Genomic DNA, 19,810 nt, shown 5'->3' on the forward strand with positions numbered 1-19,810 from the left:
GTAAACAAAAAATAATTTGAAGTTTAAATTAACAGGCACTTTGGTAGGAGAGAAATAACAGTACTTTATCCCTACCAAGCTATTTTTATATAATACAGGCACATGTGTTTCCTGTGTCTGGTTTGGACCAAAGCAGAGTAGTAAAAGCCTGAGGGCTGTGGTTGTAAAATTCTCTCTCAGAAATTTTCAGTATCTCCCTCTTTTAGCCTAGAGCTTCAACTCACCCCTGCAAAAGGGTCTGTTTAACACCAGTGTCAGACAGACCACAGACAACACGAGAGCACGAGAAAGTCTTTACTTCACTACCACCAACTGGAATTTCATCAGGAGAGTTGACCTCTTTGGTATTTTGGCCCACAAGAATCCAGAGCAGAAAGCATCTCTCCCACAGGCTGATTCATGCAGCAGGCTGCTTCCAGCAGTGACCTGTGCCAGCTCACTCCAACACAAAAAGTCTCGAGACTCAGGACAACCACAGGACTCATAAATTCACACAGTGCAGCACAGGATTTGCAGCTTCCAAAAATGAAACATCAGATATTCCACACATGTCAGAAAAATACATCTCTTCTTTATTTTGGTGTATATACATATAAATATATATACATATAGGACCTTTATATAACCTGTCACCACAACATTATTTTATTCAAACACTGCTCTATCTGTATAATAAATAAACATTGATAATGATATTTTTTCTCTTTGGAACTCAAGCAGACCCAACTACACAGGAAGACGTGGTCAAACAGGGGACTCTTCTTTCCAGCCCAACACAGCACAAATGTGAAATGTTAAATGCTTCATTTCTCCAGGAAGTTTCTCTTGGATGACTACACACAAGTGAAACTGAGAGAAGTTTTTTTTTTTTTGCAAAGAACTAAGTGAACATTTGAACCTAATGTTTCCTTATCCTTCTGTACCAAAAGCAAGTTTGGACATTTGACTGTTTGAAGCTCCAAAGGAGTATCTTTATTTAAAAAAAGAAAAAAAAAAGAGAAGAAAAGAGAAGAAAGAAAAAAGAAACACAAAAAGAAACAGAACAACCAAACCAAGCCAACAAATAACAGTAAAAATCAATTAATCCCTCCACAACTGAAATCATCACTGCCCTCTACAGTCTTTTGGAAAAATGCTGTTCACTGCCCAACTTGAGCCTTCCACTAACAGATGCACACAGATGTAGGTACTGTGGCTTTAAACTATCCTCAGTTAAAAACTGATTTAAACCCAGCTTTTTTTGGCTACATTGCCCTTAAAATTTCATGCTTAAGTTTTAACTACTTCAAGCCTGTCTTTTATGGGGCTGCCTAGGTTACCACAGTGAAAGGCAGAAGAAATCTGTCTGTGCCTTCAGCTGGGCAGAGCCAGGCATCCCTGCCTGGTCTCCATGGGAATCACCTTGCTGGACCCAGAGCACCTTCCAGGAACACGTAAGGATGGCCACACACACCAGGGCTGGTGCCAAACCACCAGTCCCAGCAGCAGCTTAATGAGGAGTTGGAAATCACCATGATGTACAACTCTTCAGGGCAGCCAGGAAATCAGAAGTAAAAACATGACCCCAAATATGTGTGTGGGGGAAAAAGATAAAAAAAAAGCCAGAAACAGGCAGGAACTGCAGTATTTTACAGTAAGTCCTCTTTGGAAATCTGAGAACTGGGAGAGAATAAGAGGAAAAACAAAACCAGTCTGAATAATGCATTCTTTCTACTATTCAAAAGCAGGAGTATAATGGGCTGTATCTTGCCCATTTCAGAACATTTTCAACATGACAGAAAAGAGGGAACATCCTCTGTCAAAGTAGCAGCAGGCAACTTCCATATTAGGTCAGCATTTCTGGGTTGTTATTCAAAGCTAGCAAGAGAGATGGAAGCAGAGCCAGGAGCTGGCACAGTCCTATTCATCACAGTGAGAGCTGTGGTGCCAAGCTGAACTCTACAGAGCAAGCTCAGAAAAAAGCATTCCCAGAGTCAACACAACATGAGCCTCCAGCCCCAGTTTTTCATCTGTGGCCTCTTGGGAACAAAGAACAATTAAGCCAGCCTGGGACAAACCTCAGAAGATGTTTTTTACTTTGCAGGCCTGCTTTTGCATATACAAATTATTTGGAAAAGTGTTATTGGACAGCAGAAATGTGGAAATAGCTATTTTGATGCACAGTGTAGACAAGCTGTCTGATTTCAAGACACATTTGCCTGTTTTCAATGAGCTTGACTATACAGTTTAAGCCCAACTTTTTGGGTATGCAGAAACAAAAGAGGAAAACAACTATGATGCTGGGTTTCATGAAAGTGAATGCACAGCCCTTGCAGTCCAGGTATGTGCTGTGTCAGAAGGAGCAAGACAAGGAATGCCCAGAGGCACTTCCAAACTCCAATGCCAAAGCCCCAGGAGTTTGGTTTTGCAGAGGAGTTCTCAGCAGGCACCTCCAGCAGCAGACTGCTTGTTCAGCATTTCCAATATATGGTCTAACAGGCTGAGATCTCAAACCCAGCAATTTCCTCTCAGCTAAAGACTTGGCAAAAAATCTCTGGTCAGACCAGAAGCAGATTTGGTTTTAAGAATAGATTAAGTTTATATTGGAAAGAAGAAACATTTATTGAAAAAGCTCACAATATAAAGCAATCAAGGCCAGATTAGGTTCTGCGGTTACTGGCTGAGAACTCAGCAGGTCCTAAAGCATCTCTGCTCAGTCCACAGAGATCAACCTCCACCATACTCTGAGTGTGACCTACTCCTAAGAAGCCAAATGAAAGATTTTTGAAAATACTAATTCCAAGACAAGATGAATTAATTTTCCTCTTAAGATAAGGAGTTGGATCACCCCCATACTTGGGGATATTCTATCAAATCTAAACTATCAGGAACCCTTCCCAATCAAACCAGCTAGAAAATAATTCTGCCAGCTTCATTAGGTCCTAAGAATAGACACAGCTCAAGCAGAAGAGCCCAGAACTACAGAATGGTATGACCACAATGAACATGGAAATAGAATTTTCTTTTGGCTCAGGAGTCAGGCTAACCTTCCTCCAGTATCAGGACAGCTGCTGTGCTGCTGGAAGCTCTGCATTAGTTCAAGGCAGCCTGGACTGAGATCAATGGCCTTGTCTAATGACATAACAGATAAGTGACGTTTCCCCCCAGTGCAGCCAGGCCCTGGAAGCATCACAGGATAATGACACAGAGAAACAGCTGCACTGGGAGATCTCCTGATGCAGCAAAACCCTGTTACAGCCTTCACTGTTAGAGAGAAACACAAGATATCTGTTAAAAAACTGGGATGTGCTTTACAGTGAAAAAGAATGGTTACAGTTTCTTGAGAACCACAAGCACAGAGATGATCACCCAGAAAGGCACATACTTTACATTAGTGTTGGTGCAGATGATGTATTCGATCTCATCAGAGTAAGGATTCTGAAATGTGAAGCTGCTGGTTCTGATCAGCATCCACTCCCGGTTTTTGGTGCGAAAACGATACATCACAGACAGGACTTGACCTTTCAGCTTCACCACCTGCAAAGCCATTTGGAAAGGTTAATAACAGGAGATTGCTGTCTGCAGCGCAAATGAACAGTCAACAGCAGCAACTGGTGCATTTTAAACTTGAATTCCAGAAAACTACGGGCACAGCAGAGAAATTTTTAGTTTGGAGAGAATATGCAAAATCCTATCCATGTTTACAGCTATCTCCTTCAGAATTAAATCCTCATATAAATCCTCATTGTCATATAAAATGCCAATTTCTAGCCTGTTTACAGAAAGAATATAGACTCAGGACAATCATCAGGTTGTGCTGTTATCCCAGCACAGAAACTTTAAGAATGTTTTAATGTGAAACACTTATCAAGAGATTGACAGAAACCAAACTGAGGATCTTTTAAATGTTTATATGGAAACCATAAACCAATCACTGCAGCTAAAGAAAGCCATTTTGAGGTTGACTGCTTTTCTGCTTGGGCACCCAGCTATACAATTAATATATGTGATAAATCAGCATCAAAATTTAGGGCATTGCTTAAACACAACAGTGTTTATTTTGTGTTTTTTTAGAAACCACCAGAGGTTGGTTCCCCAAACATACTAAAAGACTCTCTAGGATGGCAAACTGCTAACAAGAGACTCTTGCTTCTGGCTTTCAGAAGAAAGAAGAGTGAGCCAGTGTTTGAATAGAAAGAACACCGATAAGCCACTGTCCATTTTAATAGTATATATTCCTTGCTTGCACAGGCTATTTGTAACTAAAAATTCAGATGTCTGGGTTTGGTAGCTGAAGTTTTGTTCAAGTCAATAGTTGGGCACCAAGTGAGGATTAAGAAGCAGCCATCTAAAGTACATTCAAAGCAATCTTCTCACACTGGCCCTGCAACTGCATTTCATGTGTTATCCAACAATCTGGGGTTAAGCCAGAAAAAAGCTTTCATGGTTTTAAGTCATTCAGCTGGCACTTACCTGCCTATCTCTGTTTATATTTTACTGCTTTTCCACCAGGCTATCTCAGAGTTGCCTCAAGGAAGGAAAGGGAAGGTCTACTGCAAATAAACGCCACATCTTGTGGATTCTTAATCATTAACATCTGGAATTTACTTTTTATTAGCTATCTGCAGCATGTATTCTCTAGAAGTCCCACTATTTACCCTCTGTCTTTATTGACAAGCAATTAGATTAAGAAAAATGTCCCAGTCCTGTTTTTTTTCAGAGGTTTGCACTTCAAATTAATCAACTGGCTATAGGACGAAATGGAAAGAATGCAAATAGAAAACAATGCAAATAGAAGACACAATAAGCTTTAGCAAAGCCCAGGACATCATACTGAAGTAAATGACTTTTGGTTGGTTTTGTTTGGAGTTTTTTAATGCTTTTACAGGGTTTTTCTGAGCTCACTGAGCAACATTCTTTTATCAGCAATTTTCTACTACCACACCCAGGGTAGAAACCACAGAGCTGGTGTAGAGTGCACAATCTGAATCTACTGGGTATCCAATAGCTGTATACTGGACACTTTGATATTAACCTGTATTTGTTGGTCTTAGCCTTGAAACTATCTTATGCTGGCCTGATTTTTCCCACCCTGATGAATGAATTTATCTTCCCAAGGAAATAAAGCTCCGAGATAGATACTGGCAATTGACCAAAAATTGCAAAACCCACCCTCCTCTGTTATGCACCAGCCTGGTTCTGATACTGTCAGCAAATCAAAAGTGTTAAGTTCTCAGGTTTTAGGAAAAAAAGAAAAAAGAGTTCATTTGAAATCACAGTTACCTTTTTAATTAAGAGATTTCTAACTCTGAATTAACAATAATAACACAAATGGCAGTGATCTATTACCCTGAAACCCTGATTAAGCAAACAGTAATTCTGTAATAATATATAAAGCAGAGAGATTGCTGGTGGGAAAATCCTGAACTGTCTTAAGACAGAGCACACAAACAAACCAGCACAAAAAAAAATTCAAAGCTAATGATTAAACTTTACTTTCTTATATTCTTTGGAAATAAAAACCACCTGGTGCAAAGCTTGACTGTTTACTTCAGTCTTTTACTGTGTGATGGGAATAGCAGCCCCAATCACACTGCTACTGTACTGAACAAAAATACACCCAAGAAGGCATTGCCTGCTAAGGAAACAACACAGTATTTTCACAGACTGGACATAGATTGAGTGAGCAGGAACTTTCACTTCTAATTGTATTTTTTCCTGCTGTCTTTCTCTATGACCTTAAGCAAACCATGATCAGCAAATCACTTGTGCACATGCAGTGAGTGGTGAGTGAATCCCGAGCTCAGGGACACGCTGGCAGCCTCCCCCAGCCCGATCTCCCTGGCAGGACCAAGTCATTAACTGCTCCTTAGTCAGCCCTGCTGAGACCCAGGCAAGCCCTGGATGGATTCACTGCAGATGGATGTTTGATGGGCCATTATCCAGCAGCTCTCTGTCACTGTCTCTTGGACAGATGAGTGGAATCAATCATTTGGGCAGCACTGAAAAACAGCATATGTGTTCTCACTGCTCCTGCGCTGCTGACGCCATCAGGCACCAGTTCAGGGAGCTGGAACAGCCCAAAGCTGGAAGTTCCATGCAAAGCATTTAGTGCCTCAGGTCTCCCAGCAGGGCCAGGGCAGCTGGTGGGTGGGGAGGAGGGCAGGCAGCAGAGGAGAGGGGAAGCAGAACTGACTCCTGGTGACAGACCCTTATCATATCAGGAGGGTTCAGCTGCAGCATCACACCCCCAGCCAAGGTGGGGCAGAGATGTTCTGGCTGTGGTGACCTGTTTAAAGCATTGAACTCTCACAGATCAATACCTTGAATTTAAAAAGGCTGCTGCTTTCACTCAGTCTGTGCAAGGGAACTGAAGGCACAGCTGGCCAAGGGGCTGGCAGTCCCTCTTGAAGGGGGGCATGGTGAGAAACAGCTCAGGACTAATATCTTACACTATCTCCAACGCTTCTGCAGAGACCATAACCTCAGTTTCACAATCTGTTCTAGGGACAGCATTTAGTTGTTTTTCCCCAAGAGGCTCTGTCTGTGCATGCCACGCCTGAACAAACAGTTGGTTACACGAATTATTAAGAAGTCACTTCATATCCACATTTTACAGCTGAAAATACATCTCAGCATCCAATGCAAGACAGATCAACACAACTTGGTTGAGCTATTGGCTGTTGTCAGAAAATCTGGAACCACTTAGGTCAGCTGAACCTCAGCAATCAGGTTAAACATCCTGTGCTGGGTGTTCTGGTGCAGCAGGAAAGGCACTGAAAAGCCCACAATAAGAAGGCATCTTAGAGAGAGACCTGCTGATGCATGTCCCAGACCAAGCTGAAACAGTAAGCTCTGCAATGGAATAAATGTCACTGATTCAGCTGATGTAAATGTGGCCCACAGTAAAAATGAAAAAAGTAAGTCTTCCTGTATGTTGTATTTCTTTTGTTACTTCTCTGTACATTTCAATTTCTAATAGAGAAAAATGGCCAAATTACCTGCTGATGTACAGTGGGGTAACTCCACTAAAGTACATGAAAAAGCAAATCATCTATGCTAGCAGAGAACTCAGTTACAAACAACCCAATGGCACAGAGGGATGTAACTAATTCCAAATCAACAGCCCATCTTGGAAATCATTTTGGTTACCACTTAACAGAGTGGGATCAATGCAGACATCTCCAAAACAGTTCACTCTGTGCAGTAAAAAAACAAATATATAACTAGAAGATTTATTTCTAAAAATGCTGTCAATCCATACTGCAGTTTAAGCTACCATTTATTATACAGCTTAACCAACTGATAACTGACCAACAAATTATTTTGTATCTTGCCACTCCTTCTCCTCCATAGCAGAAAAAAGTATCTTGAACTATAAAATAAAAACTACTTCTCTGGTCAAAATAATAACAAAAAATAAAGTGTGGAACAAAAGGAGCAGGACACAGCACCTGTTGGAAACTCTCTCGCAAATGGCTTTGATCTTCAGGATGGCAGAATTCTAAAATATCTTTTCCCAGAAGATCCTAGAATAAAACATAAAGCTGTGTAAAAAGCCCAAACCACAACACAAATCCATGTGCAGACCTGCAAGTAATTCTTGCAAACACAAGATCTGTAACACTTAATGGGACTATTAATCAGGGAGAAACCACACAAACAAGATTTGTAGGCATCATGTCCCATGTTTTTACAAAAAAGTTTAAGTAATTTTCTAATACCTTTAAAAATGTGTCTTGTAAAAACTAACATCTGCTACTACAGTTCATTTTATAGCACTAATTTTTGTAAAAACACTTATTATAAAGCAATTTAAAATAAAAAAATACAAATAAGAAAGTGAATAAGGAACCACTTCTGCCTCTAAATTGCAACTGTTGGGAGTTATCTGAGGGAGAGCTGTGGTTCATTTACTATTCTACTCAGTTCTGTACTAGCCTCCTGCTCAGAGGAGCAGATGTAAGCCTAAAGGAAAATAGATGCCGTAAATTATATTTGCTTACTGTTCAAGAGATTGGCAGAATCAAAGGTCTACAGGACTAAAACTCTCTCCAAGCACTGTTAACTTTCTATCACAGAAATGTCTTCACTGGAAAGCTGTGCAAGGTTCAGAGCACTCTGCTGTTAGAATTTTAATCAGATCTAAAGGTATAAAAAGATACCCCACACAGGGGCGTGGACAGCAAAGAAAAACAAACAGCATTTAGTACACGATGTAGGAATTGTCAGCTACAAATACTTCATGTTTGCAAATGGGATTTTCTGCATTAGCTCAGCCCATTCTCCACATTCCCAGTGGGCACAGACCTGGGGCTGGTAGCCAATGACGCTGATGCACCTTGGGTCCACGAAGGTGATGACCCCATCAGAGTTGTGCCTGGACAGGAACTCCGTGGGGACCGACATGCCGTTCATGTCCATGCACACGGGAGAGCTGGTCACCTAGGGCCAAGCAAGTGCACACAACTGTCACCTGACGCCAAAGCTGAGCCCACAGCTAAACAACAGTCTGCCAGGAGACTGCTAACAACTGGAGGAAGTAAAATGAAACAGCACAGATAAATGACAGAACGGCCTTTAGTCCAGTTTGCAGGGCAAACATCTCACCCCATGGCATCTATTGAGGCTTAACACAGCACTGCAGAGAAACAAACACACCAGAAGTTCCCAAGAAAGGGGGATATAGTGAGGATATAAGTCCAGCTGGATTCATCTCACTTTGCAGCACATCAGGCATCGTGGTTCCTATCTCTGTCAACCAATGACTTGCAGTCCACTCATTTTAGGATAGGACAGGAAACCAACCCATTATCTGTAGACCTAACCAACAGGACTGCTCAGACTAAACATTCATGTTTCAGGTGACAGGAGCCTCACCTGAAACACCTACAGAACCTGAACCAAATCCTCCAGAGGCTGAGGTATGGGATATTAGACCAGCAAGCGGCTCCTCATAATGAGAAACACAGTTCTCTAAATACTTCTCAAATCTCACCAGAGAGAACTATGTGTTTTCAGCTCTCTGCCTGAAATCTGTGCTATCAGGCCACTTCATATCCATTCTTTCCCACTGGAGGTACAAAGGAGACCATGGATTTTCTTACAACTTCCACAGCTATCTCTGCTAACAATGCAAAATGAGCAAAATGTCATTTTATTGCTAACTTGGAGCTGATTAGCCAGTTAACTGTATGCAAGATTTCAATCTGCTGTTACAGAACGAGAGTTTTTAATTTGTACACCCTGACTCCATTCTGACTTAACCCACCACAGAACTTCCTCCTGCCCTCACTCACATACCACAATGGCTCCTCTAAAGGAGCAGATGTTTTGACATTACTTGGAAATCATCTTTCTTTGGAAGCTGTAACACATGAACCCCCTTAACTTCTTTCTTTTTATTATTGGAATATATTACTACAGATTATGAAAATATGACTAACCTAAAACCCATCCTGCAGTAGTTCTGTAGCCCTGCCATGGCCCTGGAGAGCCCCTCTGCAGACCTGCTAACACTTGCAGGCTGTTCACCTTGGGTAAGATGGGTTTGGCACCTGTGAGAGGGTCACTCCACCTTGTCAGGAGGAGTGATCCCCTCCTAGCAGATGGCAGCGAGTGCAGGGGATCACACAAGAGGCTCAAACATGTTCACCCATGGCACAATTCCCAGACAAGGAAGATAAAAACTGTCCTCCCTGCTGTGGTGAAGGAGATTCACCATGACTGCTTTAGCTCAGAGCTCTGCTCAGCAATGCACAAAGGAGGAAATGCACTACAACAATTGTAACCGCCTACACAAAAAAGAAGGAAAATTTTATTCTCCCAGTTCCTTCAGCTCACATCTCATCTGAATGCATAACACAACACACACTGAGAATAAAGCTATGATTTCTGAAGTGCCTCTTGACTACTTTATCTTTACCATTTTCAGAATAACTCCTGCAATCACAGTTTTTCAAGGAGTTGATTAGTCAGAGAGTGAATGATGGGGAAGATGGCAGGGAATGCATCACTGCCTTTGGGGGTCACTTTAACCCAGCACCTGCACTGCCACGTTTCTCACTACCCCCAACACAGGCTAGAGAATGGCAGCTCTGTGCACACTCATCTTCAGGAGCTTCTCTGCTGTTGTTACTGGATTAAGTACACATATGCACCAAAATCACAGTTTCATTTGGCTCTGCTGACAAGTTCTAGACAAGTCACTGACTGCACAGACACCAAGGCACTTTATAAACTGAAGGCATGTTAAAAGTTACAGTCTAGTAGCAAAACAGTGTGCAAATCTTTGACAACCACACAGAACAATGATCATGCTTTCAGAAATAGTTTGTATATGGAAAAACTGGCATTACCTGAAGCCTTCCTATTGCCACGAGGCAGTATTTACTACCTTGTCCCACATCAGCATCTTCTTCTGGTATAGTCATTCCTGGAGTAAATGATAACAAATACTGTTATAATCAGAAAACTGGGATAAACAGAGATGTTGTTGTCCTGGCTCTGTACTTTTCTAGATTTTCTAAATGTTACAAAATAACTTCCTTTTCTTCTCTAAGATTCAGTCATTATTTCTGGGTTCAGATCAGAAGATCCTTCTCATTTGTACTCAATCCCACATACTTCACAGGTATACACAGTACCCATAGTAGCAATTTTGGCTGCTGAAGACAAAGGAGATACTAAAATTCCATTATACACCAAGATAGACAGTAACATTTCCATGAGTGCTGCTCCACCAGCACGTTATGGAACCATGGGGTCACTTCATATGGTCAGTGAATGCACATTGTGTTCAGTTTGTCAATAATATTTTATAATGAGCCTTAAAAACAAGGCACAGCATAAATTAATCACTAAATCTGTGCTCATATTTAACAGCTGGTTTTACTTTTTTCTGTAATGGACTAAACCTGTGTTGTTACGTTGAAAGGCTGAAAAAAATGCAGATGCTTTGCTAACACTGCTCGTTCCAGTTGTGTAACAGGAGTAACTACCATAAACACAGGAATAGTTTCAAAACATACATGTGTACTATTTTCCATCTCAGTGTTTCACAAATAGGAACATTCAGATTAGCACTCTTTACTTGCTTGTTGGCTAAGCCTTGAGTTAAGGCTATTTCCCAACTCCAGCACTGAGACACCAAGTTCGTATAAAACACTGGAAAATACGTCTTCCAGGAGTGACACCACTGACCTATTTTAAGTGATCTGTAAACTCTTTCACAAGGACTTTTAAGGAATTCAATCATAACAGGCAGTGAATCATGTAAGAGGCACTTAAAAGCATTAATGAAATTAATTGCAAAGCAGCTACCATTTCTGAAACAACAGCCACTTTATTTTTTACATTTATAATCCCCAATGTAAGTCAATTTTTGGACAGCCCAGAGGATGACAGCACATCACTTTCTTAAATGACACCTCTGAAAAACAACTAAAAATGCTGTTGAATGAACTGGAGTCAACTTTAAGGATGCTATTTTGTATCAAAATAGTTGAATCTTTTCTGAAAATCAGCTTCCAAACAGCACTTTACAGCTATTTTTTGGTCCTCACTGAACAATACAATAAAATGAAATACATCACATATGAAAGAACCTCTTCCCCATATTTTTGTATAATATATTGAAACTTGTTCTGCAATAATTTTACAATATGGGGTGTACAACATTGATACCCTATTGATAACTAGAATTTTATCAATGGGTCTGAAGAGCTTAACAAAGGAGGAGCATTATTGTCTCATCTAACAAGTGCTGTTTTAAGGACATAACTCCAAGCATTCTAGTTGGATAACCTTAACCAAAAGATCCCTTTAAAATGGAGTTGTTATTGGAGAAGGGCACATTTAAAGTATATTCCTTTGACTTCAAAAGCTTTTCCAATCATTGCCTTAGTGGCACAGAGTATTGCAAAGGACAGCAAAGATATAGCTGGACAGCTTCCACTTTGCATAATCTTTTTCTCTGTAGCTTTCAATGCTTTCCTTTTTAGGAACTTGGTCCATGCTTGCTACTGCTCAAATAAAATCAAAGTAACATAAACATCCTCCAAAATTAAACCTAGCTAAGAAACATTCCTGATGCCACTGTTGACAAAGGGAGGCTGTTCTAATTTTCATCTTTTTTTTTCCCCTTTTACCCAAGATGGATTACATTTGGTCTGTATACCACAATAGTATACAGACCAAATATAATCTATATAACCCTTAGCTGGGTTATGCCACAAGACACTCTAGGAATAAAAACCAATCTGCTTGGAAGTAATCAATACACGACCCAGTGGATTGTTAACTCCTTCCCAAAGTGCCTAGAGAAAAAATATGACAAAAAGATTGTCTGCTTCTCTGCAGTGTAGATGCTACTACTGGCAGCATTCCATAGAGAGAAATTATTTTCTTTATTCTTCAGCTGATATTTCCAAAGATCCAACTCTGGGTGTCTTTATATGGGAGGGTGCATTTGGAGCTGACATTTAATTTTGTTTTAGCACATTTCCTCTTGAATGCACTCCAGTATGGACAGGTAAATAAAGATGTGCAATGCACATTCTCCCAGTTTGTCCAGCTCTATCTCTAAAAAAAGTTGTAAGAGCTTGGAGGTAAGAAGCCATGAAATTCATCTTTAGGGGGCATCAACAAAATAAACATACTTCAGTCATCCACATTCTTTATGTGTAACCCTGGTAGAGGGTTTATTTCCCAACACCAAATATACACCCCTCTCAAATAATAAATACAGTTTTTCACTGGCCTGAGTTCATATCAACAATTGGCACAGCTAAGCTGCAACTGAGCATCACAAATAGAATGCTGTGCCATCAGAGGTTATATTTAATTTCCAAGTGTCCTTTATACCAGCAAACAGTTTCCCACAGGGCAACAGCATGTGTTGGTGTGGACATAAGGAACTTTTTAGTTTTCCCAATGAGCTTCCAGTTGGCTCTAACAACAGAAAAGCTTCATTTTCTGCTTTCTTTCTCTATCCTGCTGCCTCACATTTTCTGCAAGGCACACAACAACATTAGTGGATTTATGGTTTTATTCCACTACACTAAAAAAGAAATTATTTGTAATTCTTTAGAAAGATGGAATTTAAGTGTCCAGTGGTCACTAGCAATCCCCTGATAATGCCTGTCTCCATTAGAACCATTTCTGGTAAGTACTTGCCAGGGAAGGAACTACATTGTGTGACTATCTTTCATCTCATCCAAAATGATGGAATAAGGCTTTCACAAACAAGGCTGTGGATAGCATACTATGGATAAAAATCTCGTGAAAAATCCCAATAAAAATGAAATTAACCATTCCTTAAAAAAAATAAATAAAGCCTTTAAAATGACAGCACTGCAAGGAATATTCAAGCAACTATTTTGTTTTGTATTGGAAGAGGGAGTACTTTGCACAAACGTCCTGATTCTGGCCAAAACTTTAAAATAACCTAACAGCTTTGGCATGCTGTGGTTAAGACGTTACCGTAAGTCTGACTTGGAAGACTAAAATGTTTCTTTTTTAACTAAAGAGAAAAAAAAAAAATCAACATTATCTGAATTTGACATTATTCTGTGACTTTTTATTTGAAGTTTTCAAAACATGTATCTGTCTCTTTTCTTCACTATATGCTTTTCTGCTGATCCTGGCTTTGATTTACAGAAAACTACCAACATCCTGATAGACTTCATCTTCTCTCTCCACCAAATCTTATGGCATGAAAAAAAAGCAAAACAAACCTATTAGGAAAATATCACATGGGCCACAGAAGACTCATTTCCTTCCAGGAATGAGATATTCAGAGGGGAAAAGAAATAGAAGAAAAGCAAATCTTGCTTAAGTTAAAAATGGGGAAATAACCCAGGAGAAGGTCAGCACTTCTCAGCTTTATGAACTTTGAACTTGAAGCACTGTCTAGGCTGAGGATCACAAGCTCCATCTGTGCTGCTTCGCTGGGAAGAGAGGGACAAAGGCTGGGATTGCTGCTCAGCCACTTTCAAACAAGGGGTCCTTTCACCTCATTCAAAACAACCCAACACCACACTCTCATTATTTAACCAAACATACAACATGACTGGCTGGAGCATCCATCTGAAATATCTGACTCCTTCTTCCTTTGACTTCCACACCAAGTTTACATTTATACCCTGATTACCTGAGGCCAGCAAATAACCCACAGGGATAGAAGTGTGTAGGTATCATATGCCTGGTTTTGCACTTAATTTTTTCCCTTTCTCAGTGAAGAAGGGGCTGAAGACAGACTGCCAGCACATGAGCCTTGCTGCTCCACACAGGTGAGAAAAACCACAAAGCTAGGCTGGAAGTGTTTTCATGCTGAACACAGACCTGAACAACAAACCCAGTCCTTAAAATATGCCACCAGCTGTCTGTAGCTTATGCATTTTCACCTGTTTGAAGTACTCAGACTGCTTGATTTGCACACACTCCTCCCTGCAGCAGCACTGTCAAATAGTCTATCATACAATAATGATCACAAAGTAATTCTTCTCTTGATGCTTCTCTATCAACACTGATTGTTTTATTCAGTGTGGGACTAAAAAAAATGAACTCTGGCCACAGACAGTGCAATTCAACCCAGAAAGAGAAAGCACCAAGTGCTAAACAAATGAGACCAAGTACAGATTAAGGGCATTTGATAATATTGGTTCTTTTGCTTATGAAAGTACACTTTGTATTGTATATTAGCTATATATTGCACATGCTGAAATAAAAGGATCTGGAGTTTATACTAGTGTCCATTTGCCAACTGAAGAATAAATGAAAATTATCTTTTTGATTGCTGAATTTTTAAACAGCTGTGATTTAGCACAAGCCCATTTATTCCCAAGAATCCAGAGACCATGCAGGGCTTGCTGATTTGAACAAAGTAATTTTATTACAGGGTAGAGAAGCCTTGGCAAATTCCATTACTGCTGTAGTTATCTCATTTGCTTTGCAGATTATGGTTGGATTACCACTGGAAATGAGAACAAATGCAGTGATGTTGTCACTAATTTACTCAAACATATAGGGGAACAATTCAGCCCATGGATATTCCCATTCAACTCTGAAAGTCAATGGATACATGACAATCACCAACACAAAGTGGAGAAGACTGGGAGGGCATGTAAACACTCATGAAAAAGGCCCTGATTCAGTTCTGTGTGCCCTGAAAAAGGCACTCAGACATGACTAATAGGAGTAACAATCTGGATGGTAACATAAAAGACCAATGGAATTCCACATAAGGCTGTCAAAATCAAAAACATCCCTTAGGATTGTGCTATAGTTTGGAGGCATTAACACTGTGGAGGAGCACTGGGATATCATAAGGGAGCACCATGTGATTTTGAGGAGTGGAGTAATAGAAATGGGATGATATCCAACATTACTAAATGCACAAGCATGCACTTGGGGAACAGTAACAGTCATAAGCCAAAGCAACAGAAATAGGATGGAACTTGATATTACTAATTGAAACATCACACAATTCAAAGCAAGATTTGCAGCTGACAGAAGAGAAAAAGGCAACCTGGAAGACATACAAATTTATATTAGATTTCTCAGGATGCCTGCAGGACACACCACACAAATAAGAAGGATGCTGTATCCTACACTGCCAGGCAAGACAAGAAATACTGTTTGTGTTATCCATCACTACAAACTCATCTGAAACAACAATGTGTCATGCCAGTGACCTACATGTTGAGAAGTGAAGTGAAAACAGGAACAATTGCAGAGAAAAGTCACAAGGGTAAAGAGAATGCATTCTGAGAACGAAAAGCAGAAGTAGGCTGGATTGTCTTTGTGAAGTCCAGGCTGTCAGGATACAACCTCCTTCTGGAAACACACCAGAACACTGGAGAGACATACAGGCACAAGGCAGAAAAACTCCCATTTGACCTTCAGTGAAGCAAAAACTTCCCATAAAGTAATAAGGACTGAAAATTAAACAGGTTTCTAGGCACGAGAAAGCAGCAAGGTTTTGGAAGAGTTGAGATGGGGAAAAGACCTCACTAATGCCAACTGGGATTTGCAATGATTGATACCTGGCCACTGGGTACAAAGACCCAGAAGATCCTTTTAATCCAATGCTGCTGTCTTGCAGAACTGGTGGCTGAAGGGCACACACTGCCAACATCAGGAGCTAGTGCTGATCTGAGTTCATGCATCTGCAGCTCTGCATTAGCAACATACACCCTGAGAAGTCAGATCTCTTTAAACATCCCATTACATGCAGCAAGATTCTCATTCAAACTAAACAAAATATTATTTGACCTACACCTTCTTGAGAAGGCATCCCGTATTTCAAGGTCGAATTCAATCACATTTAGAATTACCAACAGAAAAGCAAATCTTTTTGTAGAAGAAAACAAAATAGAAAAAAACATCTATTTTCAGAGCACTTTACAGATACTGTGGTCTTACACTTTTGAGACAGAAGCAAAATTGAAACATCCTGACTCCTATTAAATCCTATTAGCAACAAGAGGGGCAGTTTTCCTCTGCTTCCGAAACCGCATTTCAGCAGAAAACCAACAAGAAATTCACATCTGCATGTGTGTCTGCACACCACTGCACACATTTGGTACAAACCACCTCTTAGGACTCATAATCCCTGGATAATGTGATTTATGGCCGTGGTGTACAACCACAAAAGGGCAGGACAGCTCCTGGTTTGATTTGTGCCAGCAGGCACTGTCACATTGCAAACAACATCTTCAATTCCTGCAAACGCCAAGGTCACGTAACCCTGCTCATAATGAGGTCTGGATGAGCTCCACTGTCTCCTCTTGGAATTTTTCAAAGGTAAATACTCCCATATGTAATACTGAGTTCCAGCAGGTAAATGTTTTTCTCCGTAGATCAAAGCCGTATGCCAAGACTTGATTCCCAGAAAAACAGCCTCAAAACAGAATTGATCACAAATACTGAACCTTCTCACATAACACCATTACTGACACATCCATGTGTCTAAACTGAAATTACACATTTCCTACATAGGCACTCACAATTCAGTACTTAAGTATAAAAGCATTAATTGGTGTTTTCTAGAGATACACAATCCCTTGCATCCACCTTCTTAAAATGAGACCGTTTTTATGTTGGTTTATCAATGTAAGTTGAAATCTTTTGGCCCCTGTTTATGGACTCCTGCATTACTGGCAATTCCTACAGGTCCCCTGTGACAATGGAATTGAGAAGGGTGTCATGGAAAACAGGCATGCTTTGAGTGAGTAACAACAGCTGATTTTTTCTGATCTAAAGCTTCTCAAGGTGAGCTTTAATCAGTTACCCCACCAAAATTCTCCCTGTTTTTCTAGCTGCAAGGAAACCTGAGCCAGGTATTCAGCTGTCCCAAGGACAGATTGGTGCACACCACCCTCCACAAGGGATACAAACCTGCTGGTGGCCAAGCCTTGATATAGCCAGTGCAATGGACAACTGCATATTGTGCTTCACCTTCTTTCACTGGGCCCAGGCCGTTCCTGAATGAACGAGGAACACAAAAACATTACATTGATCAACATGCAGAACAGCTTTATGCCTTCAGACTATGACTACTAATGATTTATCAGTATTTGTGAACTATGCTGGAAACAGGCAAGAATCAACCCAGGGTTCTGTACCCTGCCAGCTCTGTTATGTTGCTATTCAAGCTGTACCTGTTTTCTGTAATATTTCTCTAAAAAAGATAATGAAGATTGATTCAGAGATGGAGCTGGTATAAGATAAAGAAGCTGAGTGACACATGCAAAGAGATTTTGTTTGCAAAGGATCCAGTGTATGCAGGACCAGGTGGGGCATTAACCCAGTGGCAAATGAGAGGGCTTAGGGCAAGTACAGCAATAGTACCTGTATCTTTTTCTCATGGTGGTTATTCTGTTCAGAGGTAAATGATCCAGAGGAGCATTTCCACACCTAAAAGTAAATTAATATTTTGAAGGGCTCAAAAATGAATATAAATACATGATGAAAATGCATTTTGAGATCTTTATTACCATCTATAAGTAGCTAATAATGGATATTTGTTTTTGGAAAAAAAATGCATATTTGTATTTATTTAGAACATGCTGCTTCCATAGGCTGAGCTTTTTAGGTGTGCTATAAAAATGTTCTTTATTTTAGAAAAATAAAAGAGACTAAAAAAGATTCCATTCCACATTCCCCCAGCATAAAGACTATTTGAAATTGATATCCCAAGGGTGGCTAAAGAAAAGACACACTTCAAAATTCCATAAAACAGAAGTGAAAACTAGAGAAAAATACATGTCAGGCCCACAAATATCCACACAAACCAATCTCTGCTCCTATAGCTTTCCTGGACAGAAAAATTCCACTGCCATACATCAGCTACAATGTCTGTAGACATTAAGATAATGTTTGCAAGTTCAAACTATTTACACTGTCAAATAACTTTGTTTAACACTTGTTCATGTGATATTTACACTTGTATTTTGTGATATTTATAAGTATGCCTAACTGTAAAATTTCAACAATCCATCTGAAGCTGAGTAAATAGTTTGAAGGGTAAAAGCAGTTCATTTTTAATGGAAAAATAATAACAACAATGAAAGAAGCAACCACAAGGAAAGTTCACATTATCTGAGGTTCATCCTTCCCAGAAGGTTTTCTTTTTATTCCTTTAATTTTTTTTTCTTATCAGTCACTGCCAAGGAGAAGAAATGAATAACTAAAATAAGATTTAGAAATACAAAAACAGTGGGGTTACTGGAATGTGTAAAATCACTCTCATGTACTGGAGTTTACAGAATCATGGTGCTAGGAAATATCTGCAATCTGAACTGTTTTGAAAGCTGGGAAACAACCACAAGCAGGACACTAGACCTGGTTTTCTTTGCACAAACAAGTCCTCCTAACATAATGTGCATCTTGAGAGGAAGAAGCAGCAGTGCTCTCAGTGCTCTGCTGGGCTCTATTTCTTCCATCCCAGTTAAGAGGTAAAAAGGTTCTATAGCTCTGAAGTCTGATCTTGCAGGTATAAAGTCTATAAGCACCTTCCAAAGGCACCCAAGAGCCACACATTCAGCACCCTCACAGGACAGGAAAAAATCCACCACATTACCAAAGGACAGGTATCTCTAGTATGTCAGAAACTGTGCTTTGTGTGTTTCATTCTGTAATGAATTTTGCAGTACTGTTATCAGCATTTATAGTGGACAGAGCCTACAGATGCAATTTTGTACTTTCCCCTCCTATCAAAAGACAAAAATTTATTGCAATAGCAACAGGCCTTTTAGCCTGTTAGCACTAAAACAAGAGAAGTGATCACAAGCCCCTAAAAAACGCTCTGGGCAGACAAATCTCTGAAGAAGCCCAAACAACGCAGGAGAAGTTGGAAAATGGCAAATCAAAAACTCTCTAACAATTACTCATTTATCTAGCATCAGCCAGCTGACATCTGGTTAATTCATACCAGGCTTAGGTTAATTCCTACGTAGCTGGCAGGTTTGCAACTGAATTCCTGTTTATTTTCAAGATTCTTTTAATATTCTTGCTTCACTGAAAAAATACACAGAGCTGGGTGTTCATTAGACTTGAGAAAGCTTTGTTCCCAAAGTATCAATTTGAGCAACTTTACTAGAATAGAGAGTGGCTAAAATTCCATTTAAATTCCATTCCATTCACAGAAGTGAAGCTGTAATGAAGTTCTCTGGAAAAAGGAACCTATACCCCAACTGGTAAGAATATCTACAACAGAAATGAGATGCTGGTTTGTCATTATCTGTTAAGGAAGACTGGTTTCAGTTTTCAGTAGAGCAAGGATTCTAGAAATACTTTGTGTGAATGTGTCATTACCACTTTAGTTTGT

General features: G+C 40.0%; 1 protein-coding gene across 3 annotated transcripts in view; it reads right to left on the reverse strand.

The window, feature by feature from the left end:
* Positions 1-19,810, reverse strand: part of ARNT2 (aryl hydrocarbon receptor nuclear translocator 2) — a 76,335-nt gene that overhangs the window by 21,379 nt on the left and 35,146 nt on the right. For all 3 annotated transcript variants that reach the window (XM_015639319.3, XM_015639318.2, XM_015639320.2), the window contains 6 exons: positions 17,833-17,898; positions 17,380-17,465; positions 10,338-10,414; positions 8,290-8,424; positions 7,434-7,508; positions 3,365-3,516 (listed from right to left, as the gene is read on the reverse strand). In XM_015639319.3, the coding sequence (XP_015494805.1) occupies positions 3,365-3,516; positions 7,434-7,508; positions 8,290-8,424; positions 10,338-10,414; positions 17,380-17,465; positions 17,833-17,898 (591 nt within the window). The remainder of the gene's footprint in view (positions 1-3,364; positions 3,517-7,433; positions 7,509-8,289; positions 8,425-10,337; positions 10,415-17,379; positions 17,466-17,832; positions 17,899-19,810) is intronic.

The sequence above is a fragment of the Parus major genome, chromosome 10, assembly GCF_001522545.3.
Source record: "Parus major isolate Abel chromosome 10, Parus_major1.1, whole genome shotgun sequence".
Classification (NCBI taxonomy): domain Eukaryota; kingdom Metazoa; phylum Chordata; class Aves; order Passeriformes; family Paridae; genus Parus; species Parus major.